Below are 26908 nucleotides of genomic sequence, written 5' to 3' on the forward strand. Positions count from 1 at the left end.
CAGATGCAAACAGACGGAGGGTAGTAGACTTAAAACAAACTCCATCTAAATGTATAGGGTTAGGGTTAAGTTTTCTTTCCATTAGAGTAAAAGACATGGCAGCAAAAATGGACCTTAAAATCTTAAAATTGTAAAATCTTAAAATTGTCCACTTCATGAAAGAAGTATTCCAATAACACCAAAAAATTAAAACGATTTATTGATTTGTGCAAAATAAACAAATTATTAGTGAAACTATGTCCCTCTCCTTGGTGCAGTCATTTATTCTAAATATATATAGCTACTTAAAAATAGTTGCTGTTGACTTCTCTTGTGATAAACCTAGTGAATACTAAAGAAGACCATGGTCTCTGTGTTAACTGATTATTTTGTAGAAATCTGTGGAGTATAAAACAATTGCGTGAGTGTAAGTGAAGTCAAAGTTGTCTTAATATATTTAAGGGTTCATTATTTTTTAAATAAATAATTATGAGAAGTGCCCTTTTTTCTACTTGAGCCCATGCCCCCCAAAATGTCTGTGCACGTCCCTGATATGGAACATCAGTGTTTGTCACATTCTAATGGAACCTTTTCAACAGGTTCTCTCCAGTTTGTATCTGGATCTCTTTGGCTGCTGATACAAGACATCACACAGGTTTCAGCACTATAGATAGATAAATTAAACAGATTGATCTCTGTCATCTTGGCATGTCTACACAACTGAAAACCAAAGAAGATTTTCAACATGTGATTAGAAGGAATTTTTGTGGCTTTATCAATCTACATGCCTGTATGTTTGGTGGTGAGAGAACATCATCTGCATTTCATAAACTTTGGCAGGTGAGAATAACCAAATATTGGAACATTGTTGTCTGTCATTTGTCCCTGTGAAAGTGGAACACTGTTGTTGTTGTTGTTGTTGTTTTTGTTTTTTTTTAAATTGCAATTTAAATATATATTTTAAAACTACTTACATTAAAGGAAAACATTTAATTTTGTTTGCAGTACTGTATATGGATTATAGTAAATTATGTTTTAGGTTCAGACAAATGATTACACTCCTCATTTTAATTTATTTTATACATTTCATTTTATTGAACATTGGTCAATATTTGTATAAAACTGTAACGTAACACGAAGCTAAAACAAAACAGTAACATAACAGACAGGTCACTGGAGCCCAGACTGAAACAAGACCAAAAGTCATAAACAAAATACCATCAAAGACCAACTGTAATACAAATTAATGATTAAAATCTGCTTTTGCCTCCTTTGAAGGGTAAATGCTCAGACCGGCGCTCTAGTTGGAAGCGATAGTCTTGTCGATCCAGGAGCGCAGTTGGGAGATGCGGGCGTATACTACTGGGTAAGCAGTGCTACAAATGCTGGTGCCCCAGGACACAGACCCCACCAGACTCCAGACTCCGTTACTCTCACACACCAGAGGACCACCAGAATCACCCTGTGGGAAACACACAGACACAAACACACATTTGAGATTGAAACAGCAGCAACATTGATATGGGAATGTGTTTGTCTTGATCTGTCTTCATATACCTGGCAAGATGAGGATCCAGAAGCTCCAGCACAGATCATGGCATCAGTGATTCTGCTCTGACCCCAGATCTGCCTGCACACAGCAGGACTCATGATGGGCAGACCTGTCTGCTGCAGGATCATAGGACTCGCTGAAAAAAGAGAAGGAAACATCAGAAAGGCTGTTCAAATTCATGTGAAGGGAAAAAAAAATAATAATATACAAGAGTAATTTTTACAATTTGTCCATGTCTAACAGGCAGCTTACATGTGATGGCAGTTCTGCCCCATCCAGTGGTGAAACAGCGGGTTCCAGGCAGGATGTTGATGGTTGATGGAGCCAGACATACAGGAGAGATACGGGGAGTGAAGACAACTGGAGAAGCAAGTTTCAACAACGCAATGTCATTGGTGAATGTGGTGCTGCTGTAGAGCGAATGGGTGATGACCTGCACATTCAGAAAGGATCGAAAAAGATGGACGGTTACTGGTGGAAGCCGAACGTAATCTAATATAGAAGCATGTTTTATTTCTTCTTGTCATCTTAACCCTTTTATGCATTTTTTCCTTCTTCCCTTTAGCATGGATGGTCATTTGGGAATATCGTAGAGTTATTTTCTTTCCTATGCTCAATTTTAAATGCATAAATCTATTTAAACTATCATGTAGATGACTTCAAAGCTGACAGACATGGACCAAAAGCTGAACTAGAGATAATTTGACTAATACCTATTTCCCCACTTAATTCAGTTTAACAGCTAGAGAAACTTTTGTATGGATAAACTTTCAAACAACGAGTTATTTAAAATGATAGTAATGGATTCATAATGAACATTCATAATGCATATTATTTGTATTGTTTTTATTGTTCTCTTCCAGTGATCTCTTGTTTTATTATTGTCAAGTTAAATAAAGTCACCATTATTTATATAGCACTTCATATAATTTTGATTACAGTCATAAACAGAAAAATAACTGAATCAATGATGCAAACTTCATCCAATATAAGACAAATTCAAATTCTGTTGTAAATCAGCTTTAAAAAGACAATAGTGTCATTATTCAGCACAAGTCAGTTCAGTGTTGATTCAGTTCAATTCAGTTGTGTGAAAAAGCAGAAATGAAGCAACAATTAAAAAGCGTTCAGTTATTGAACACTTAAATATATGAGTTGATCTTTCATTTTGATATTCATTTCTGAAATCATTCAACATTTTTACCTTGGAAACAAGTTTGACCTGGATGGGTTCAACATTGGAGCCGCGATCATGTTCTCCAAGAATGACACGATGATAGCCGACCCTAAAAAGAGCAAGATAAAGACAAAGCTAACTGTAAAAAGACTAGAGCAACAGCATCTATTAAACGCTATTTTATGTGACGTTTGTCAGATTGAAGACTCTTACGTGACAGCGCAGTGAGCAGCAGTGAGAACCCAGTTCTGGTTGATCAGGGATCCACCGCAGAAGTGGAATCCGTTGGGTAGCTGTTTCAGAGGTAAAAGCATTGAAAACATGACATATACTCTTTGAACAAATCAGGCAAATGCATGATAAAAGCTGACCAATACACAGTTACCTGGAGAGAGACCTGCCAGGGCCAAGAACCAGAGATGGCATTCTGTCCGTTCACAATCCTGCTGCCAATTGTCTGTGGCTTAATCGCCGGCACTCCACAACCTGTTGACAAAGAACAGAAGTTCATGAAACAAGAATGAAGCTCTTTATTTAGGTGTTGCATTTTGTAAATATATATATTCCACCATCACTTTTCTTGCAAACTTCTAAAGAAGACACTTACCCAGAGCAGAGGCCACCAGGGCAAGGCAGGTGATGGTGAAGATCATGATGAGCTTGTGATGTGTCACTGTTGTATCTGTAGGTGCTCTCTCTTGCTTTTATATCATTTACAGCAGCTGCTAAATCTGCTGTTCAAATGACCTGAGAGCTGAGGAATGTTGACATCTGTTATCGCTGGAGACAATCTGCATCTGCACCTGAAGGTGTTTATGATGACTGTTCCTTTGAAAAGCATCATACTTCCTCTGTGTAACAACACTTTAAAAAAACTACCCTTTCTCAAAAACACCAACAAACAACACTCGAAAAGAAATAACATACATTTCACAGAGGCACTTATTATTTTCATCATAAAGACTTTATGACTGTCATTTAATAACCGAAATGGTACTTCAAAAACTGACCAATGTTTAAGGAATTAGTTGGACCGTTCTGTAAATTCCGTCACTACGACTTCTTTTTCTGTCATTTTAACACACTAATACAGTGTGACACTAAACTAGTCGACAATCTTGACTCTCCTTCAGTTTGATTTTTAAGAATAACAAGTAGTTGGCCAACTTATTCAACAAAGTTCAGTAGTGTCAATGACCTCTCTCACAACACGTTGAAAAAGTTTAAAAACATTTACATTATATTAAACTCTCTACCGAAACAAAATAAAAATAAAATTCACAAAATGTCACATACTTTTAATAGAGTAATGGCAATTTTTATTTATTCTTATGTTTATTGTTTTTCATTTCTTTGTTTATTGCTGTGTTTTGTAACGCCTGGATGGATCCGTTCAGAGTCAATAAACTTTGGAGTTTTCAGAACGCTTTTAACCTGGTGAACTTTGTTTATAAATCACTAAATCGGCGCCGGACGGCTGTGACTTTCGGCAGGTTTGTGGGCCTGCAATGGTAAACAGAAAAGTCCAACTTCCTCACTTTGGTGACTTCAAAAGGAGCACCCCCCCCAGAGACTGACCAGATCCACATTCCAACACCCCACACACACAGGGACACACAAAAACACACACACAGACACATACAGAAACTCACAAACATACATTTTTGACTGTATATGTAAAATACAAATTATGCCAACATATACCCATCCTGTATTTTGAAGCGTATGCATGTTTCCTAGTGTTTAAAGGAGTGTATTTGTGCTAGTGTGCATGGTAATAGTGGAATTCTGTCTGTAAACCATAACTTCTTCCCTATGCCTTTCTGACCTATCGAGTTTGATCTCGTTTTAAAGCTCCGGACTTGAGCTATTCATTGAAACATGTCACAAAACGGACAAATGCATTTTTCTATGTGTTTAATGATCCTGTGAAGAACGTACTCCATCTCGAAATCCGATCTGATGGGCATTAAGTATGCAAACTCAGCTAGGATTCCAAACAAAGGAACTTTGCCCGCCAAATAGTGCTGCGCATCTATTGGTCGCTACAATTCAGGAGGTGTGTTAGCTTGGGTTCCATAAAACAACGACACACACCTTCACCTCCTCTCTTCGCTTCCTCTTCTTCTTCTCCTTTGTCTCCCGACTGACTCACGAGCACCTCGTGCACGGACGCCTCAGGTGACCGCGCTTCCCAACCACGCGCGCAGCTCGGGAGGACCACTTCTTTAGACTCTCTCTCTCTTCGGCTAAGTTACTTAAGCTTAAACCTCTTTTGAAAACCCCGCCGGAGAAACCCTCTCTGAAAGGACCAACCCAGCCAGGCGCATTGAAACTGCTACACACGGACTTGAACCAATAAGCAAGTATTATCATTTATCTGAATTTGTCTAAACTGATTTCTGTGCTGGCTCTCTCTCTCTCAAAAAGGTTTAACAAAGAATTTGCCATCCTTTGATCATCTTTCTTTCCATGTCTTTTCTTCATTCTCACTCTTGTGTATATATATATATGTGTATACTTCTGTATATATTTTAGACGTATAATCTCGGTAGCCGTAGCTGCATATATTAAACACTTAATTCATGCTCGATTGTTCTGTTGTTCTTTCAACTGAAGACCAAGTCACTTTAACGTTTTTCGATCGCTTTATGCTTTAGTTATTTTCATGGCCAGAGAATAACTCTGTTTATAATATTCTGTGAGGGACTTAGTTTGCTGGACAAACGAACAGTTTCTCTAAATAATTATTAAACCAGAACTAATCATATATGTAATTGATTATAATTTGTTGTAATTGATTCACAATATATGTTTAATTTGAATATATGAATCATAATTTATTCATAACCTTATGAATTATTATATTCATATTTCATCCATAAATTTAGTAATAACCGCTACATTCGTTACAGTTTGTTTATTTATTTGTTTTGTTTTAAGAACAGAATAAATGTTGGTAAGTTGCATTTTTATGTTATTTTGTACTGTTCATTGATATGTATCACATCTATTGGCTCTCTGTCCACTGGTAATACTTATATTATACTTATTTTGGTTCCCATTCAGTTGGTCACGTTCGGCGTACGTCGGACAGACCGACGAATAGGAATCTCGCTAGAGAGGCCAATCTACTTCGAGTGTAACTAAAACGAGCCAATGCACATTGGCATGCAATCATATGCATCAGCTGCTCGCCTCGCAGCGCGGGTATATAATGAGCAGCAGGTGCGTTGCATCTTCAGCTTTTCGCTTCGGAGCCGAATGGTGTTTGTTCCTGTTCTCTGCAAGCGAGTGTCTGCTAGACGACGAGTCAAGCTTTTTGGTTGAACTTCTCTTTTTTTCTGAGTGCAGGCAAACAGCACAGCAGCGGGGTTGAAGTCCTCTCTTTTTCTGTTTTTGTTTCGTTTGCCGTTTTTGAGCAAATAGCTGTTTTGACAGCATCGGAAGGCTGTTCTCACGGCCGGTACAGTGCGCTTTTGAGCGCTGAAAAGCCGTTTTTACGACTGGTAAGAGTGAGCGCCTTCAAAGAGAGAGAGAGAGAGAGAGCACACGACAGGCTGCACACAATCCCTGTCTGTGTTGCGGCGGCCGTTCCCCTGCGTGCTTCAGCACTTTTAAAAGAGTAAAGTCCCTGAAAGAGCTTACACAAGTAGATTCGCGTCTTTTTAAAGATGACATCCTACTTGTGTTTCTGGATGCGGTCGTTCCTGTCCTCACTGACGGCCACGATCACTGTTTCACATGTCTGGGCACGTGTTGAAATGATGTTCGTGGGTGTTTCATGTTTTCATATGAGAACATGATCACGTCGACACGCCGGTCGTGACTCTTCTTTCTCCGGGAAGCTTGAGTCCCCTCTGTTGTTGGCCAGCTGCCGCTTGTGTGTAAAAGCACAGCCGCGGGTCTGCCCGACACTCTGGGAAGACCGTGGAGATCAGCGAGAGCAAACCTCTCGCTCCTCTGCGTGTCGTGTGCCGTCGAGCTGCCGGGCTGCAGCGCGGGTTGTCACGGCAACCCAGCGCTCGCTCGGCGCTCTAGATGCGCGGTTCCCTTGCATAATCTCCATTGTAGCGCCCTCTCTGGTGCACCAGAAGAGGTCTACTTTGCTGATATGGCTTGGGTGACATGAGGTTGAGGGGTTCCTTCGGGGAACCAACCCACTAGGGCCCCTCCCTCTCTAGCGCATTGCAAGCTGTGCAGTTTCTGGATTGGATTGCTGGTCCTTCTCATAGGGGAACCTAGCATTTCATTCAGAGCTCCAGCTGAGGGACAGACGTCGATTGCAGCATCGGAGAGAGTGCTGTTATGCTCTGGAAATGAGGGTGACGCTGCCCACTGTAATGGTGTGTGCTTATGCTGACTCAGATTCAGTTTACAGCCATGCTTTCCTGGGTCTTCCAGATGTGCATGGAAAACTTGGCAGTATGGGGGTATGTTGGTGCCATAAATATGGAATGCCAAAAGTGCCAAAATCTGCATAAGTTTTTCCTCTCTCACTACCCTCTTGGTTGGGGTGGCTGTACACAGACCACACCCACCCTGCATGTGAGGCCAAGGCACTATTTTTGCATGAGGGTAGTTCTGTGCTGGGGTTGAGCTGCGCTTGTTGACTAACCGTGATCAAAGTCACGGCGCAGGCCCTCAGCCAGACGATGTCCACCTCAGTGGTCCAGAAGTGCCCCCTGGCTTACCTTGTGAGGTGCGAGAGGTTGTCAAGCTAAATGCTTTCTCAATGCTCCCATCTTACGAGGTGGCCTTTTCGGTGACACTGTCGAGGACTGAGCCCAGCAGTTCTCCTCAGTTAGTAGCGGATCGGGGAGCTTCCCATGACAAACCATTGAGTTCCTCTTGGGCCGCCCCTCGGTCTGCTTGTCGCCAAGGGTGTCGTCCCCTGCAAGAAACTCTGGCCCAGCAGGCTCTGCTGTGTTCATTGCGGGGAGATGACGCCTTCCGTCTCTGCAGCTGTTTAAGTGGTTGGTGAGAATCACCCCTGAGACGGGCGACCCAGAGTTGGGTGGGGCTGCTCTTCCACCCCTGGAGGAGGGCCGGGTGGTAAATCCTTTTATTGGGTTTGTTTCTGTTCCGCCACTGACCCAAGAGGCAGCGGTACCCAAAATTAAAAGAGCAGTTCCTCCATTTCCAGGTCTGAAGAGGGTTTGGAGAGTAGTGGGAGGAGAAAAACCTCACCACTCTCGTCCCCCTCTTCTGTCGCCAGCGGACAGCAGCGGGCAGCCAAAGCCTCGACTGCTCCCTCTGTCCATCCGTGGAACCAGGTAAGTGTTGCCTAGCACACTGTGACGCTGCTTCAGGCCGCCTCACAAAGAGAGCCCCCCGAGCCGCGTCCCTGTGTTCCACCTCGCTGCCCCGCTGCGGGTACGCCGGTGGTCCCTTTGGTCCCGCTTGTACGGTCTCTGCGAGCCTGGTTAGTGCTCCCCAGTCCGTCTCGCTGGCTCATTCGGACCATCAGGCTCGGCTATGTGATTCAGTTCGCCTAGCATCCCCCCAAGTTCAGGGACGTCCTCTTCACTACAGTGAAAGATGTCGTTGCCCCTGTCTTGCTTGCGGAGATCGCAGCCCTACTGGTGGAGGACGCGATAGAGCCGGCCCCTCCAGCCGATATGAGGTCAGGGTTCTACAGTCCCTACTTCATTGTACCCAAAAAGAGCGGTGGGTTACGACCGATCTTGGACCTGCGAGTTTTGAATCGGAGCCTGTACAAGCTACCGTTCAAAATGCTGACGCAGAAGCGCATTTTTGAGTGCATCCGTCCCTGAGATTGGTTTGCAGCGATCGACCTGAAGGACGCGTACTTCCATGTCTCGTTTCTTCCGCGACACAGGCCATTCCTGCGCTTTGCGTTCGAAGGTCGAGCATATCAGTACAGAGTCCTACCCTAGGTCAACTGGGAAAAGAGCAAACTCTCCTGTGCAGAGGATCTCTTTTCTCGGTATGGAGCTGTATTCGGTCGAACAGATAGCACGCCTCACAGAGGAACGTGCTCAGTCGGTGTTGAACTGCCTGAATACGTTCAATGGCAGGACAGCGGTCCCACTGAAATTCTTTCAGAGGCTCCTGGGGCATATGGTGGCCACGGCGGCAGTAACCCCGCTTGGTCTGCTTCATATGAGACTGCTTCAACACTGGCTTCACGGCCGAGTCCCGAGATGGGTGTGGCAACGTGGCACGTTCCGGGTGCTAATCACTCAGGAGTGCCGCCAAGCCTTCAGTCCGTGGTCGGACCCTTTGTTTCTCCGGGCAGGAGTGCCCCTAGAACAAGTGTCCCGGCATGCTGTGGTATTCACAGATGCTCCTGGCACCGGCTGGGGTGCCACGTACAACGGGCATGCAGTGTCAGGGGTTTGGACGGGACCCCATCTGCATTGGCACATCAATTGCCTCGAGTTGCTAGCAGTACGTCTTGCTCTGAGCCACCTCAAAGGGCCGCTACGGGGCAAGCATGTACTGGTCCGTACGGACAACACTGCGACCGTTGCGTATATCAATCGTCAAGGTGGTCTACGCTCCCGTCGCATGTCGCAACTCGCCCGCCATCTCCTCCTCTGGAGTCAGAAGCGTCTGAGGTCGCTTCATGCCATTCTTGTCCCTGGTGTGCTCAGCCATGTGGCCGACAAGCTATCACGAGCTAGCTGCCAGGAGAGTGGCGACTCCACCCCCAGGTGGTCCAGCTGATCTGGAGAGAGTTTGGAGAGGCTCAGGTAGACCTGTTTGCCTCACCGGAAACCTCCCACTGCCAGTTGTTTTACCCCCTGTCCGAGGGAACACTCGGGACAGACGCACTGGCACTCAGCTGGCCCCGGGGCCTTCGCAAATATGCGTTTCCCCCAGTGAGCCTACTTGCACAGACCCTGTGCAAAGTCAGGGAGGACGAGGAGCAGGTCGTCTTAGTTGCACCCTATTGGCCCGACCAGACCTGGTTCCCAGAACTTTCACTCCTTGCGACAGCCCTCCCTGGCCCATTCCTCTGAGGAAGGACCTTCTTCTCAGAGACGGGGCACTCTTTGGCACCCGCGTCCAGACCTCTGGAAACTCCATGTCTGGTCCCTGGACGGGACGCGGAGGTTCTAGGTGACTTACCCCCTGAGGTACTTAACACCATCACTTCAGCACTTGCACTGTCTACGAGACGTGCTTACGCCTCGAAGTGGAACCTGTTCGTCAAGTGGTGCTCTTCTCGCCGAGAAGACCCCCGAGGATGCTCGATTGGAGTCGTGCTTTCCTTCTTGCAGCAAGGGTTGGAGCGTAGGCTGTCCCCCTCCACCCTCAAAGTCCATACTGCTGCTATCTCCGCTTACCACGACCACATAGATGGCAAATCTGTTGATCAGCACGACCTGGTCGTCAGGTTCCTTAGGGGGGCGAGACGGTTAAATCCTCCTCGTCCCCCCTCCATACCCTCTTGGGACCTCACTCTGGTGCTAAGAGCACTTCAGATTGCTCCCTTTGAGCCTTTGCAATCGGCAGACTTAAAGATTCTGTCTATGAAGACTTTGCTGCTGGTTGCATTGGCCTCCATCAAGAGGGTAGGGGACCTGCAGTCATTTTCGGTCGACGTATCGTGCCTGGAGTTCGGGCCGGGTGATAGCCACGTGGTACTAAGACCCCGGCCTGGCTATGTGCCCAAGGTTCCTACCACTCTGTAATGACTGAGGCAAATCAGACACAATTATTGGTTAGTTAACCAATAGTTTTAAGCTCACTCTGGAGTCTGTCCCCATCCCCCGGGAAGTTTTCAGTTACAAGTTTATTGCGCTGAGGAATGCGGTTGCCGCATGGAGAACAGAGTAGAGACACAGAAAATCTGCATCTTCCCTGCATTTTCCACACAGAACACAGACTCTATGGCATTAATGTATAGACAGACTGTGCTATAAATTAATCCTTCTCAGGAAATGGTATCCATTATTACTGATGTTGTATTGTACTCATTGTATTTACATGTTTGATGATTGTTAAATGTTATGACCTGCACGGTAACTTCAATCATGCCATGTTTAGTGTCTATACGTTCGTAGTGGGAAGATTTAAATGCTTGTGTATGCGGTACATCCATACCTGTGCAACACATCAGTATTAAAAGAATCTTTAATAGTTCTGATTCAAGAACTCAGCTTGTTAATCTTTCTGGGTTGTAAAAGCCCTGACAGGAGGGGTGTTGCCACCCAGAATTACAACATCTTCATTGGTCCGGTCAACAACTGAGAGGTGTGACTTTGACCAGAGGTTGCGAGGCGAGCAGCTGATGCATATGATTGCATGCCAATGTGCATTGGCTCGTTTTAGTTACACTCGAAGTAGATTGGCCTCTCTAGCGAGATTCCTATTCGTCAGTCTGTCCAACGTACGTCTCCGTTCCCTCCTTCAGGGAACAAGGGTTACCTTTGTAACCGAGACGTTATACTTCGCTATACAGTATTTATGACTGGAAGATAAAGCCAGTGTGCTTTAGTCAGTAAGACTCTGATGGTAATGGAATTTATCACTAATAACTAAATGCAATTGAAGTGCTTTATAAGAGTTCAGATTTGTGAAACTCATTATGATTTCAGCTAAATCAAATTCCAAATGAATCCTAAACATATAGAATATGTGAGATGTTTTACATAACCCCTGAGAAATGTGAAAAAGCCTCCTTCGTTGTTTCATTCAATCATACTTCTGAGAAAGTGACAGAAAATATGTCTGCTTAGAAAAAGGAAAACTGCTTTTAAAATCTTAATACAATTACCATAACTCTGTGAACTGTGGGGAAAAAAAAAAAAAAAAAAAAAACAGCAAGATAATCTGGCTCATCTTGTTCCAAACACGTTCTGATTCTTGTTTTGATTTGTTGCCAAGATTTGTAAACTTGATCCTTATGTAAAAGTTTATAATAAACATTAATTATCTGTATAATTACTGTACAGTCTAGTTGTGCGTGATATCTTGCTCATTTTAAGGCTGATTTTGTATTCCTTATGCCTCTTTTGCCTATTTGGCTCTATTTGGCTCTATGCCTATTTTATTAAAATTTGATCACACTTCATATTAGGTGTCTTTAAGTACTATGTACTTACATCAGAAATAAGTACAATACTTATTGTTTTCATGTTGTATTGCAAAACACATTTTCTTCTACTGAGGTTGGATACGGGTAAGGTTAGGGACTGGTTTGGTGGTATTGGTAGTTAAACCTGGGTGAGTTAAGAGGTAGGGAAAGGTCAACGGCGTAATTAGATGTGATTACATGCAGGATTTTTTTTTTTTTTTTTTTTACAAAAATATAGGTATGATTTAAAAACATGTATGTACACAATAAGTGCATTGTATCAAATGATTAATTTGAATATTAGTACGGTAGTTAAGGACAACTAATATAAAGTGCTCTCAAGTAACAACATTATTTTAAACCTGATGGAGTGATCAGTGATCAGTGTGTTTGTGTCTGTCTATGTGTATAATTTCAACTGTTGACATCAATGACAGTGAAGAACAGTTTGCAAGTCTACACAAAACTATTGTTTGATTTCACATGGCACAAAATATAATAGCCTAATTATTTTGCACTAATCTCAGATCATTCCTTTTAAAATACATATGCAGCTAAAAGTGGTTTTAGTTTCAGTTTTAAACAGTTCCATCTCTATTATTCATTGATGTTCTGTGAAAACAATGCAAGACAACAATGATGTCCTCACATAGTTACATGTCTTTAAATGTTTAGCTTTGAAAAGAAGGATGATATGGTTTTGTAGGTATGAGGAAGATTCTCAAGGAAGGAACTTAATTAAAAACACTGCAGCTTGCTGGAAATAATTGAGTTTCTGTCACCAGTGGAGACGCCAAACTTTACATATCTTTATTTACTGTCATAATGTTCCAGCTTCTGCTCATTCTGTACATCAAAATGAACAGTTTGACTTTAAACAATGTAATTTTTCCCCGTCAAAGTCATTATTATATTATTGACAATGGTCACTTATCTGTAAAACTGCAAAATCCTTTTGTCCCCCATAAAAATCTTTTTGAATCTAACCCTCTATGGGACTCATTTTGAAATCACAGTTAGAAAAAATCAATGACTTTATAACTGACATATTTTTAAGGCTAAAATCATTTTCCAAAATTAATTTTCTACATCTGACCTTTGACCTTTTTTAGGGTTTTGTCATTTACAACTGACATTGTCCTATTAGGATAAATTATTTTTGGCAAATTTTCTGAAACTTCACACTCATTCAAATGCATTTATCTGATAAGTAGTGAAAAGGTCTTAGTGTTTCAAAAAAACATTAAAAAAGCTTTAATAATGTTCCATTTTATCTTGTGCTACCATATTTCATTTGGAACTTGCATGTGAAAATGTCAAAAACTTGACACAAATTCAGATGCAACTTCACTGCCTGGAAAATAGTGAAACCTTATCTTAAGTTGCGTCCCAAATGATGCACTATACACTATGCACTTATACACTATGTACTTGTGCACTATGCACTTATCCATGTAGTGCGTGAATTGTATAAGGTTATTTTGTCATTTAACAATGGAGTACGATCCTCCCTTCCCCTCCACTACGTAATTAAAGCTGCGACAGTTGAGTGCACGAAGTGTCCAACATTCCACACTTCATTTTTTCCGTTAATTTAGTGCATCATCCGGGTATTTAAAGTGTACTTTTTCTTTTTGGAACTTTCAGTGTGAATGCACTACTCGCACTATTTATACTTAAAAACGTCATAGAATAGTGCATAAGTACGCGAATTGGGACGCACCTTTAGTGTTTCAAAAAAACCTAAAACAATCTTTAACATTTTTTTCTTTCCTGTCCAAATCAATGATTGTAGCACAAGTGAAAATCAACAAGACTCTTCTTTTTCAGTGTAGCCCACACTTTCCACATGAAGCTCGATTTTGACCTGTTTAGTCATCATTTTACGAGCATTTGTTTGTCAGTGCAGTGAGGCCAGTAGGCAGTGACATCTTTCCTGACCTCTGGATCACATCTTCCAAACTGGCATAGGAAAATGTACCAAATATCTTGACTTTCACAACAATCTATGGCTTATATTCTTCATCTCTGCCATCACCCTCACTGCTTCTATCCTCCTCCATCTTCAGCTTCTTCCTTTCTTATTACAACCTTATTTTCTGATGCACTGCCATCACTATCATCAATACTTTCTGGAAAAGATACAGTTTTTCCTCTCTGTCTTCTATAAAACTTACTAACATCAACCTAAAACACAAGCAAAAAGACTATTATACTGACTGCCAGTAATGAACAATAGAGCAGCTATATAGAAAAAAATCTATCCCCTCAAATGACTTTGTCATTTATGCATTGTAGCAGAGCAGCGGGTAATCCTGTTTTCGTTTAACGAACATCATAATGGAGGCATGTTAATAAGGAGCGCAGCATATAAAAAGAGGAAAATAGTGCACCTAGGAGGCATTGTTCCTGGTATTCTGAACGGAAAGTAACGCGATGACGTGTGAGGCAATGAGTGACGTACGTGACGGGTGGTTCCGGCCTGTTGTTTTGGACATGCTCTAGTGAGTTTGAGAGAAGAAATGATCGATTGTACAAGTATCATGCAATTCCGCTCCAGTTTATGTGTGTTGGCACAGCTGATATGGATGAATTCCTGTCGATTAGACGCCTCATTGTTCTCTTCGCACTCATCATTTGAACCTGAAATCTGCTCAAACCTGGTCAGTGACTTCCCGCTTGCTCTCTACACACACACACACACACACGTTCAATCAAATGCACGCACATTAATTCATGCATCCCTTTTTATATTTAAAGCGTTTGTTTCTTTGTTTTTCCCTCTTTTTGCATCAGTTTATTTTGAAGATATATTTGTTTTGGTAAATGCTCATTACGTTTTGTTTAATGATGTAATTTTCTTTTCTTTACATGTGGGAAAAATGCAGTTTTGGGCATGCGGATGTGGAAAGAAACGTTCTTATCTGGTGACATGTTTTGGAACTTTCATTGTACTGTCATATCGTTTGATTTGTGAGTGACTGAAAGAAGAGAAACTCTACTTGCTTGATAGTCACCAACTATTCAAAACTGAGTTAACGTTGTATTTAAGCTGTTTCTCTTTACCAGACTCCGATTAACATTGTTGCTCCTTTCTATGCAAATTTGTCACCATGTCGGTGTGTTTATTATTATTATTATTATTATTTATTTGTAAATTCTCTCTTCTTTGTATAATTAAATGAAATTAACTTGAGAATTGGAGTTTGTTTATTGTAACTGGTGGCTTTAGAGCTATCTGGGGAAATATTTAAATTTGACAGTCTTTGCTGTCTGGCGCCCGAACAAAAAAAATATATTTGAGGTTTAAAGTGTACAGCTGGGTGTTGCCACCGTTACAGAAGTGGCGCCTGAACAGGGACTTGAAACCTTAAATTCAAAGAGACTTTACTTGATCGAACTCAGAGGATTCAAACATTTCTGTTTTTTTTTTCCTTTGCCTTTACTTGCATTTCTATTTTGAATTGTATTTCATGTTATTTTCTTGCTGAAGTGTTTGTGAAAAAAAAAAAAAAAAGAAGAAGAAAAAAAAACTTTGCTGGTGATAAAATAAGCATTTACTGGGTCAATCTTTGTGCTGAACATAACTGTTGTTGTATACCTTCTGCCATCCTTTAAAAAAATATTGTAATTTGTTTTGCTTTGTTGTTTTGGTGCCCCTGTTGCAAAGGAATTGGCCCATATATATTAGACATCATTCATTGATTTTATTTTTCTTTTTGCATTACATTACTGATTTACTGATTTTACACACACTACAAAATGGCCACTACCCCACTTTCCCCATCAGCTTCTGTGGTCATTGATCCGCCAGACATAGCAACTCCGGTCTGGCCGCCTCCACAACCCAGACTTCCAACTCATGTTCCCAACTTCCAATCTACACCCACACAGTTCAGCAGTCCCCAACCAAGGTCTCAGGTGCACTTTGCCACCATGTCTCCAGGTGTCACTGCTCCGCTCCACCCGGATCCAATGCAAGGTCAAGTTAGTAACCCTGTCTGCAAAAATGGAGTCTAACCATCAGTATTTGCTGAACAGGATAACTTCACACAAACGTGATGAAGAAGAAAGCGCAGATCAACTGATTAAAGCCACAAAGACAGTGGTCACAGGAGAGCTCCAGAAAAGTGAAAGTACTTTAACCCTTAGGGGTCTGAGGATTTTTGGGGCCCTGGAGAAGTTTTGACATGCCCTGACATAAACATATTAATGGAAAAAGTGTCATTACACTGTATTCAGCACAAACTAGGCTACAATAATATGTGAGGAACATGTATGTACGTTTGTGTTTTTGAAGGAATAACGTTTATGCGTGGTTATTGAAAAAACAAAAAACTTAAGTCACTGAAATAAAGCCAAAAATTATATATTAAATCTGTGTTCACAAGACTTCTGGGTATTGGAGGTTGTAGACTAGAGTTTTTGCTTCAGAATGATGTAAAAATATAAAACAATAGAGAGATTTAAATTTTGTAAGACACTTTTTGTCAAGAAACACAGTATGCGTGGAGGTGTGAATAATCATGAATAATGGGTGATTCTCACCTGAGAAGACAAAAGAATTGCATAATAATGACCTGAAATGACTTGCATAATAATAAGGCCTTTCAGTCAGGTAGGCTGTGAAAAAACCTATGAGACATTGACCATGTCTCAAGCTTATGGTGTATATCAAACATACAGAAAAAACAGCAACACTGTGAAATATTATTACAATTTAAAATAATGGTATTCTATTATATTCTTTAAAATATAATGTATTTCTGTGATGCAAAGTGTCTGAACAATTATGTTACCTCTATGGCATTTCATATAGGCTTTTAGCTTAAAAGCATGCACATTTTGAGAAATATTGATGGATTCTCATGTTTATGTCAATTTTCTATACACAGGAGTAATATTTATTGTCATCACTATGAGCGCTGGATACTGTGTTTTCAATTCATACTTGCAGCCGGAGGGCGCTCTGTACACCTTTAGTCCACAAATTAATCTAAAGAAGGACAACCATGTGACTCTCCAGGAACTAACAGAGGCCAGAGATCGCTATATCATCCAGATAAACACTTTTCAAGACAATAAATACACGATTGAGACGATGAATGCATGCATTGCCTCAGTATTTGCCTCTGAATAGCGCTGGCTCCGTGGGCGTGGCCGCATTAGCGGATAATGAGCTGAATCACGGATTACTGACATGGCTCTCTTTTCATACAGATTACATAAACAGAGAATATTTGTTTTCGATTTGACTTATACGATTTAAAACCTGACATTTCAACGTCTTTTAGACATAAGTCAAATTTTTTTGTGATTAGTATTCACTAAGTTACAGTTCATTTTCTGAGAACTATCAGATTGGACTTCGTTCAGAGGGAGATGAGAGATCACGCATCATGTTAGTTTTCTTTATTTTACAAAAAGCACAACATTTTGTTTTTACTCTGAGTGTACACAAATAAAAGAAGATATTCCACAGATTAAAATGGTGTATAGCTCTTAATTGTATGTGCAACATTGACAGAGTATTTTGAGTCTCTTTCACACTGGTTAGAAAAAAAAACGCGGTGGTCACGCTGGCGTGACCGCCGACCCGAGGGAGTTAATTTCAGAAGTTTATTTTATGAATGAACAAGCTCAACTTGAGTTGCAGAAGGACATTCGAGCGGCACAGGACAGCTCTCAAAAGGACTGTCAACAGTTGTCCAAAGGGATTAAAGACTGTAGCACTCAACTGAATGCTTTGAGCAACCACTTCAAAGACCTGCAACTGGAAATGGGTAATTATTTCAAATCATCCAAAAAAGAAGTGGCCGATCAGCTAACTGGTGAATCAGTACCTCCACCAACTCCATCTTCATTTTCACCATCAGTGTCTCCATCTCTAGTGCACCAGTCACCTGCTGTTAAGAGTGACCATTTAAAGCTAACTTTTCCAACCTTTGGAAGATCATCTGATGATTCTGATCCACTGTTATACTTAACACACTGTCAGGATTTCTTGGCCTTGCACCCCTTAGATGACATTGATATTCTGGCCACCTTCCGTACTGTTCTTTATGGCACTGCTCGTGATTGGTGGAGAGGTTGCTCGAACTTCTATTACCTCCTGGAGTGAATTTGAAGCTGCTTTCCTTTCAGCTTTCCTTTCCGAAGACTATGAAGATGAGCTAGCAGAGCGAAGTTCGAACCAAAACACAGGGAGAAAAGGAATCAATCAGAGATTTTGCTTTCACTTATAGAGCTTTATGTAAACGTTGGAAACCCACTCTGGCAGAGAGCGAGTTGGTGAAAATGATTCTCAAGAACATCAAACCTTACCTCGCAAGTCAACTCCGTAGGTCGGGTAAGCACAGTGGATGAGTTGGTGAAATTGGGCCTTCAGCTGGAAAAAGATCATGCACAACAGTTGTATTATGAAGGACGTTTAACCTCCTCTACTCCACAGAGACCTACCTCTAATCGACCTGCTGAAAAACCTCCAGTCCAGTGTTGGAGATGTAAGGGACTACACCCGCCTGGAAACTGTCCGCTCTATTCCACCCTTCAGTCTATGCATCCTTCTGGTCAGCATCCACCCACTGGAAACAAGCAGTTTACTCAACCTCAAAAGTCAGGGGGTCCACCTTCTAATAATGCCATGTCTATTACTGTTCCTTCACAGACACCCACCAAGTTTGAAACGTTCACTCCCACTGCTTCCAACCAGTGTGTCTTCCTGCCACAACAGTTAGTCGTACCCATTACTATTGAATCCTGGACAGGAAAGGCCATCATAGATACGGGAAGCAAGCTACACTCTTCTCCATGAGAGCTTATGGAAGGAGCTTAAACCACATGACAGCCTCTATCCATGGACCCTTGGTCCACTCTACCTGGCCAGTGGTGAAGCAGAAGTACCTGTAGGCTGGACAAATGTACAGATCACCCTTCACAACAAACTTTTCCCTATGCATGTCGTTATTCTCACCTCTAAAGCCTTGGCCTACTTTATAGTCTTGGGCCTGGATTTCATCTTCTCCAGCGGACTACAGATAGATGTAGCTGATCAGAAATACTCTTTTAAGTCGACTCCCAATGAAGCATATCCTTTCCAACCTGGACAAGCCAGTGTTCCTGCTGGAAAACCCCAGCACCTGAAAAGGAGACAGCGCCACAAAAATTCAAATCAGACATTTGCATTACTTAGCTCTATTCCTCCAACACAATTCACCTCTGTACCACCTGATGCCATGGATGATCAAACTCTGATATCTGCTGCAGTATCAAAGGCACACTTGCCATCAGAAGGGAAAGAGCAACTATTGCATCTTCTATCATCAAATTCAGATGTTTGTACCCACCAGCTTGGAAGAACTACCGTTCTTCAGCATTGTTTGTACACTACTCACCCTGTACCCATTAAACAACGGGCATATCGGATAACACCTGAAAAACAGACCATTGTGAGAGAACAGTTAGAAAATGTTAGAAAAGGGCATTGTAGAACCTTCACACTCTGCCTGGGCCTCACCTGTTGTACTGGTCCCCAAAAAAGATGGAAGCATGAGATTTTGTGTAGACTATCGAAAAGTGAATGAAAAAACAGAGAGAAATGCATATCCGTTACCAAACATCACTGAAATCCTTGAGTCCCTCTCAGGTGCAGCCATATTCTCCACCATAGATTTAAATAGTGGCTACTGGCAGGTAATGATGGACCCAGCAAGCAAGTCGAAAACTGCCTTCATCACTTCCTCTGGGCTATTTGAGTTTAATGTTATGCCTTTCGGATTAAAAAACGCTCCAGCAACATTCCAAAGGTTAATGGAGACTGTTTTAGGAGAGTTAAGAGGGAAAATATGCTTCGTTTACATTGACGACATCATTATATACTCGCCCTCCCTGACACAGCATTTCCATGACCTCCAAACTGTCTTGTCCCGACTACAGTCTGCAGGCTTGACAATTAATCTGAAAAAAGCAGTTTTTGTCTCCAAGAATTAACCTTTCTTGGACATGTGGCTAGTGTTAGAGGCATCTCGGCAGATTCCAGCAAAGTTGAAGCTATTAGAACTTATCCTGTGCCTAAGAATCTAAAAGAAGTTCAACGTTTTCTTGGGTTAGCAGGGTGGTATCACCGCTTCGTACCTCGTTTTTCCCAGATTGCTGACCCTATCAATGCCTTAAAGAAAAAAGGACATAAATTTGAGTGGACACTCCAGTGCCAGCAAGCCTTTGAACAGTTAAAAGCATGTCTGACTTCGCCACCTATCCTGGGTCACCCTGATCTCAAATGCCCGTTCGTGGTATACACAGATGCCAATGATACTGGATTACGAGCCGTGCTAACCCAGCGGAAAGAACCAAGTCAGGAAGAGGTAATTGCTTATGCTAGTCGGGCCTTAACCAAAGCCGAAATTCATTGCTCTACCACTGAAAAAGAATGCCTCGCTATGGTCTGGGCTTATGTGTGCAACCTAAAACCATGTTTTCCTACAGCTGAGGAGTTGGACACTCAGGGAAAACAGAGACGCCTTGAAATCTTCCAAGAGTCCACAGACGAAGAGGAAGAGTTCCAAGGTTTTTAGAACCTCCATTTAAACAACCATGGGGTTGTTTTCTCCAGGGGGGGAGAAAGTGTAGCAGAGCAGCGGGTAATCCTGTTTTCGTTTAACGAACGTCATAATGGAGGCATGTTAATAAGGAGCGCAGCATATAAAAAGAGGAAAATAGTGCACTTAGGAGGCATTGTTCCTGGTATTCTGCACGGAAAGTAACGCGATGACGTGTGAGGCAATGAGTGACGTACTTGACGGGTGGTTCCGGCCTGTTGTTTTGGACATGCTCTAGTGAGTTTGAGAGAAGAAATGATCGATTGTACAAGTATCATGCAATTCCGCTCCAGTTTATGTGTGTTGGCACAGCTGATATGGATGGATTCCTGTCGATTAGACGCCTCATTGTTCTCTTCGCACTCATCATTTGAACCTGAAATCTGCTCAAACCTGGTCAGTGACTTCCCGCTTGCTCTCTACACACACACACACACGTTCAATCAAATGTGCGCACATTAATTCATGCATCCCTTTTTATATTTAAAGCGTTTGTTTCTTTGTTTTTCCCTCTTTTTGCATCAGTTTATTTTGAAGATATATTTGTTTTGGTAAATGCTCATTACGTTTTGTTTAATGGTGTAATTTTCTTTTTTTTACATGTGGGAAAAATGCAGTTTTGGGCATGCGGATGTGGAAAGAAACGTTCTTATCTGGTGACATGTTTTGGAACCTTCATTGTACTGTCATATCGTATGATTTTGTGAGTGACTGAAAGAAGAGAAACTCTACTTGCTTGATAGTCACCAACTATTCAAAACTGAGTTAACGTTGTATTTAAGCTGTTTCTCTTTACCGGACTCAGATGAACATTGTTGCTCCTTTCTATGCAAATTTGTCACCATGTCGGTGTGTTTATTAGGGCCAAAGCCCAAGGGGCTGAAGGCCCTATTGTTTTCTTTAGGATTATTAGGGCCAAAGCCCTGTAAGGGGCTGAAGGCCCTATTGTTTTCTTTAGGATTATTAGGGCCAAAGCCCAAGGGGCTGAAGGCCCTATTGTTTTCTTTAGGATTATTATTATTAGGGCCCAAGCGAATTAGTGCGCAGGGCCCTCTTGTTCTTCTAAGGATTATTAGGGCCCAAGCGAAAATTCGCGCAGGGCCCTCTTGTTCTTCTAAGGATTATTATTAGGGCCCAAGCGAAAATTCGCGCAGGGCCCTCTTGATCCCCTAAGGATTATTATTATTATTTTTTTTTTTCCCGTCTTCCGGGGCTTTTTGGGGGCCTTACCATGCTCAAAAACTCTTGGAAATTGGCACACACATTGGAATCCGCGGCCATTAGGACGCTGCAGAGGCTGGTACCCGGGCGTGGCAGGGGGGCTCGACAGCGCCCTCTTGAAAAAAGTCTGAAAATTTGGTCCATATATTAAACACGCTTGCACGTATTAGTATGAAACTCGGTACACATATAGACCTCATCGGGCCGAACAACTTTCATACTCTAAGTTAAATGCCAACAGGAAGTCAGCTATTAAGGGTTGTTTGAAAAACGCATGCTCTGGAATTTGATATACTCCTCCTAGACGATTAATCCGATCGCCACCAAACTCGGTCAGCATGAAGTCAAGACACTGATGATGAAAAATTTCCAGCGGATTTTTGATATCTCGAACGGTTTGGCCGTGGCGAGGCAACGAATTTATGGCGAGAAAAAGTAAACAGGAAATGTGTTATAACATCTGCATACATATATTGATCTTTATGAAACTTCACGAGTGTGTTGGTTGTAGTAGTCTGATCACATGGATGTGACTATTGTGAGTCAAAGTTATAGCGCCACCAACTGGCAGCAGGAAGTGTATCACTTTTTGAAATGCTTTGAGATCACCCTCTTATTTTTACCTGATTTGCTTCAAACTTCATCAGTGTAATGTCAATACACAGCAGATGTAGACCTGTGACAGGATTCTTGATATTTGAAATATTGTTGCCATGGCAACACATCAAACTTTAATAATATTCTTGAGTGTTTTTGAGGCTCTTAACATGCTTCAAATTGCATGAAACTCGACACACACATCAATATTGTCAACCAGTAGACATGGACAAAGCCATAGAAATGGGCGTGGTGGAGGGGCTCAGTAGCGCCACCTTTTGACAAAAGTGTGGGGGGGTAGTTTTTCCTACAGTCACCAAACTCAGTACACATATTGTTCTCATCAAGCCGGACAATTTTCTAATTTACATTCATTAGCTCCGACCAACAGGAAGTCAGCTATTTTGGTTTGAATGTTAATTTTTTTGAAAAACAGGCTATGAATTTTATACTACTACTCCTACAGGGTTTATCCAATTTACACCAAGCGTTTTTAACTTGTTGCTAACACATTGAAGTTGTTTAATTGCAAACGGATTTTGGATATCTCAAACGGTTTGGCCGTGGCGAGGCAACGAATTTATGGCAAGAAAAGGGAAACAAAGTGTTATAACTTCTGCATACATTAATTGATTTTGATTAAACTTCGGCTTAGTCTTCGTTGTACAAGGCTGATCACATGGATGTGACTATTGTGATTCAAAGTCATAGCGCCACCAACTGGCAGCAGAAAATGTGTCACTTTCAGCATACATTGAGATCACCCTCTTATTTTTACCTGATTGCTTCAAAATTCATCAGAATAATGTTAAAACTTGGCACATGTAATCCTTTGAAAATGGGCAGGGGGAGGGGCTCTATAGTGGCACCTTGTAGTGCAGTAAATGTGGAGTGAATTTGACATAGTCCTTTGATGTTTAACCGTTTTAAGTGCCTATTGCCCGCTGTGCACAGTTGCCCTGAAGCCACCGGGTGGCGGTGCCACCGGCTTGGGCCCGCCATCGCTGCTCGCAGCTATATTTATTATTTATTTATTTTTTTTATTTTTTTCGTCTTCCGGGGCTTTTTGGGGGCCTTAACATACTCAAAAACTCTTGAAAATTGGCACACACATTGGAATCCGCGGCCATTAGGACGCCGCAGAGGCTGGTACCCGGGCGTGGCAGGGGGGCTCGACAGCGCCCCCTTGAAAAAAATCTGAAAATTTGGTCCATATATTAAACACGCTTGCACGTATTAGTATGAAACTCGGTACACATATAGACCTCATCGGGCCGAACAACTTTCGTGCTCTAAGTTAAACGCCACGCCAACAGGAAGTCAGCTATTAAGGGTTGTTTGAAAAACGCATGCTCTGGAATTTGATATACTCCTCCTAGACGATTAATCCGATCGCCACCAAACTCGGTCAGCATGAAGTCAAGACACTGATGATTAAAAATTGCCAGGGGATTTTTGATATCTCGAACGGTTTGGCCGTGGGGAGGCAACGAATTTATGGCGAGAAAAAGGAAACAGGAAATGTGTTATAACGTCTGCATACATATATTGATCTTTATGAAACTTCACGAGTGTGTTGGTTGTAGTAGTCTGATCACATGGATGTGACTATTGTGAGTCAAAGTTATAGCGCCACCAACTGGCATCAGGAAGTGTATCACTTTTTGAAATGCTTTGAGATCACCCTCTTATTTTTACCTGATTTGCTTCAAACTTCATCAGTGTAATGTCAATACACAGCAGATGTAGACCTATGACAGGATTTTTGATATTTGAAATATTGTTGCCATGGCAACAGGTCAAATTGTAATAATATTGTTGAGTGTTTTTGAGGCTCTTAACATGCTTCAAATTGCATGAAACTCGACACACACATCAATATTGTCAACCAGTAGACATGGACAAAGCCATAGAAATGGGCATGGTGGAGGGGCTCAGTAGCGCCACCTTTTGACAAAAGTGGGGGGTTAGTTTTTCCTACAGTCACCAATCTCAGTACACATATTGTTCTCATCAAGCCGGACAATTTTCTAATTTACATTCATTAGCTCCGACCAACAGGAAGTCAGCTATTTTGGTTTGAACGTTAATTTTTTGAAAAAACAGGCTATGAATTTTATACTACTACTCCTACAGGGTTTATCCAATTTACACCAAACTTTTTTTAACTTGTTGCTAACACATTGAAGTTGTTTAATTGCAAACGGATTTTGGATATCTCAAACGGTTTGGCCGTGGCGAGGCAACGAATTTATGGCAAGAAAAGGGAAACAAGTGTTATAACTTCTGCATACATTAATTGATTTTGATGAAACTTCGGCTTAGTCTTCGTTGTACAAGGCTGATCACATGGATGTGACTATTGTGATTCAAAGTCATAGCGCCACCAACTGGAAGCAGAAAATGTGTCACTTTCAGCATACATTGAGATCACCCTCTTATTTTTACCTGATTTGCTTCAAAATTCATCAGAATAATGTTAAAAACTTGGCACATGTAATCCTTTGAAAATGGGCAGGGAGGAGGGGCTCTATAGTGGCACCTTGTAGTGCAGCAAATGTGGAGTGAATTTGACATAGTCCTTTGATGTTTAACCGTTTTAAGTGCCTATTGCCCGCTGTGCACAGTTGCCCTGAAGCCACCGGGTGGCGGTGCCACCGGCTTGGGCCCGCCATCGCTGCTCGCAGCTATATTTAGGGCCCAAGCCAATGAAATGGCGAAGGGCCCTCTTGTTCTTCTAAGGATTATTATTATTTTTTTTAATTTTTTTTTTTTAATTTTTTTTCCGTCTTCTGGGGCTTTTTGGGGGCCTTAACATGCTCAAAAACTCCAGAAAATTTGCACACACATTGGAATCTGCGGCCATTAGGACGCCGCAGAGGCTGGTACCCGGGCGTGGCAGGGGGCTCGACAGCGCCCCCTTGAAAAAAGTCTGAAAATTTGGTTCATATATTAAACACGCTTGCACGTATTAGTATGAAACTCGGTACACATATAGACCTCATCGGGCCGAACAACTTTCGTACTCTAAGTTAAACGCCACACCAACAGGAAGTCAGCTATTAAGGGTTGTTTGAAAAACGCATGCTCTGGAATTTGATATACTCCTCCTAGGCGATTAATCCGATCACCACCAAACTCGGTCAGCATGAAGACAAGACATTGATGATTAAAAATTGCCAGCGGATTTTTGATATCTCGAACGGTTTGGCCGTGGCGAGGCAACGAATTTATGGCGAGAAAATGAAACAGGAAATGTGTTATAACGTCTGCATACATATATTGATCTTTATGAAACTTCACGAGTGTGTTGGTTGTAGTAGTCTGATCACATGGATGTGACTATTGTGAGTCAAAGTTATAGCGCCACCAACTGGCAGCAGGAAGTGTATCACTTTTTGAAATGCTTTGAGATCACCCTCTTATTTTTACCTAATTTGCTTCAAACTTCATCAGTGTAATGTCAATACATAGCAGATGTAGACCTATGACAGGATTTTTGATATTTGAAATATTGTTGCCATGGCAACAGGTCAAACTGTAATAATATTCTTGAGTGTTTTTGAGGCTCTTAACATGCTTCAAATTGCATGAAACTCGACACACACATCAATATTGTCAACCAGTAGACATGGACAAAGCCATAGAAATGGGCGTGGTGGAGGGGCTCAGTAGCGCCACCTTTTGATAAAAGTGGGGGGGTTAGTTTTTCCTACAGTCACCAAACTCGGTACACATATTGTTCTCATCAAGCCGGACAATTTTCTAATTTACATTCATTAGCTCCGACCAACAGGAAGTCGGCTATTTTTGTTTGAATGTTAATTTTTTGAAAAAACAGGCTATGAATTTTATACTACTACTCCTACAGGGTTTATCCAATTTACACCAAGCTTTTTTTAACTTGTTGCTAACACATTGAAGTTGTTTAATTGCAGACGGATTTTGGATATCTCAAACGGTTTGGCCGTGGCGAGGCAACGAATTTATGGCGAGAACAAGGAAACAGGAAATGTGTTATAACGTCTGCATACATATATTGATCTTTATGAAACTTCACGAGTGTGTTGGTTGTAGTAGTCTGATCACATGGATGTGACTATTGTGAGTCAAAGTTATAGCGCCACCAACTGGCAGCAGGAAGTGTATCACTTTTTGAAATGCTTTGAGATCACCCTCTTATTTTTACCTAATTTGCTTCAAACTTCATCAGTGTAATGTCAATACATAGCAGATGTAGACCTATGACAGGATTTTTGATATTTGAAATATTGTTGCCATGGCAACAGGTCAAACTGTAATAATATTCTTGAGTGTTTTTGAGGCTCTTAACATGCTTCAAATTGCATGAAACTCGACACACACATCAATATTGTCAACCAGTAGACATGGACAAAGCCATAGAAATGGGCGTGGTGGAGGGGCACAGTAGCGCCACCTTTTGACAAAAGTGGGGGGTTAGTTTTTCCTACAGTCACCAAACTCGGTACACATATTGTTCTCATCAAGCCGGACAATTTTCTAATTTACATTCATTAGCTCCGACCAACAGGAAGTCGGCTATTTTTGTTTGAATGTTAATTTTTGAAAAAACAGGCTATGAATTTTATACTACTACTCCTACAGGGTTTATCCAATTTACACCAAGCTTTTTTAACTTGTTGCTAACACATTGAAGTTGTTTAATTGCAGACGGATTTTGGATATCTCAAACGGTTTGGCCGTGGCGAGGCAAC

General features: G+C 41.7%; 1 protein-coding gene and 1 long non-coding RNA gene across 2 annotated transcripts; both read right to left on the reverse strand.

Annotated features, from left to right (window-relative positions):
* Window positions 1–1122: 1122 nt before the first annotated feature.
* Window positions 1123–3372, reverse strand: LOC125261049 (chymotrypsin-like protease CTRL-1). The gene is made up of 7 exons (XM_048179597.1): window positions 3316–3372; window positions 3094–3194; window positions 2922–3001; window positions 2736–2817; window positions 1784–1964; window positions 1537–1667; window positions 1123–1441 (listed from the first exon to the last, which is right to left on the reverse strand). Exons 1-7 carry the CDS (start codon window positions 3359–3361, stop codon window positions 1280–1282), a joined length of 783 nt encoding a protein of 260 aa, XP_048035554.1. The 5' UTR covers window positions 3362–3372; the 3' UTR covers window positions 1123–1279.
* A 14729-nt stretch (window positions 3373–18101) lies between these two features.
* LOC125261035 lies at window positions 18102–18545 on the reverse strand. Its single transcript, XR_007183196.1, has 3 exons — window positions 18433–18545; window positions 18217–18341; window positions 18102–18145 (listed from the first exon to the last, which is right to left on the reverse strand). It is a non-coding gene; the product is annotated as an uncharacterized LOC125261035 (long non-coding RNA).
* Window positions 18546–26908: the final 8363 nt, after the last annotated feature.

Source organism: Megalobrama amblycephala, unplaced genomic scaffold (assembly GCF_018812025.1).
Source record: "Megalobrama amblycephala isolate DHTTF-2021 unplaced genomic scaffold, ASM1881202v1 scaffold253, whole genome shotgun sequence".
Taxonomy (NCBI): domain Eukaryota; kingdom Metazoa; phylum Chordata; class Actinopteri; order Cypriniformes; family Xenocyprididae; genus Megalobrama; species Megalobrama amblycephala.

Excerpts from the sequence above, each read along its gene's own strand:
- LOC125261049 (XM_048179597.1), bottom strand. The coding sequence starts at position 3,361 with ATGATCTTCACCATCACCTGCCTTGCCCTGGTGGCCTCTGCTCTGG. Across the intron at positions 3,195-3,315 it reads CCTGGTGGCCTCTGCTCTGG|GTTGTGGAGTGCCGGCGATT; the intron begins GTAAGTGTCTTC and ends CTTTGTCAACAG. Across the intron at positions 1,668-1,783 it reads GGGCAGAACTGCCATCACAT|CGAGTCCTATGATCCTGCAG; the intron begins GTAAGCTGCCTG and ends CTCTTTTTTCAG.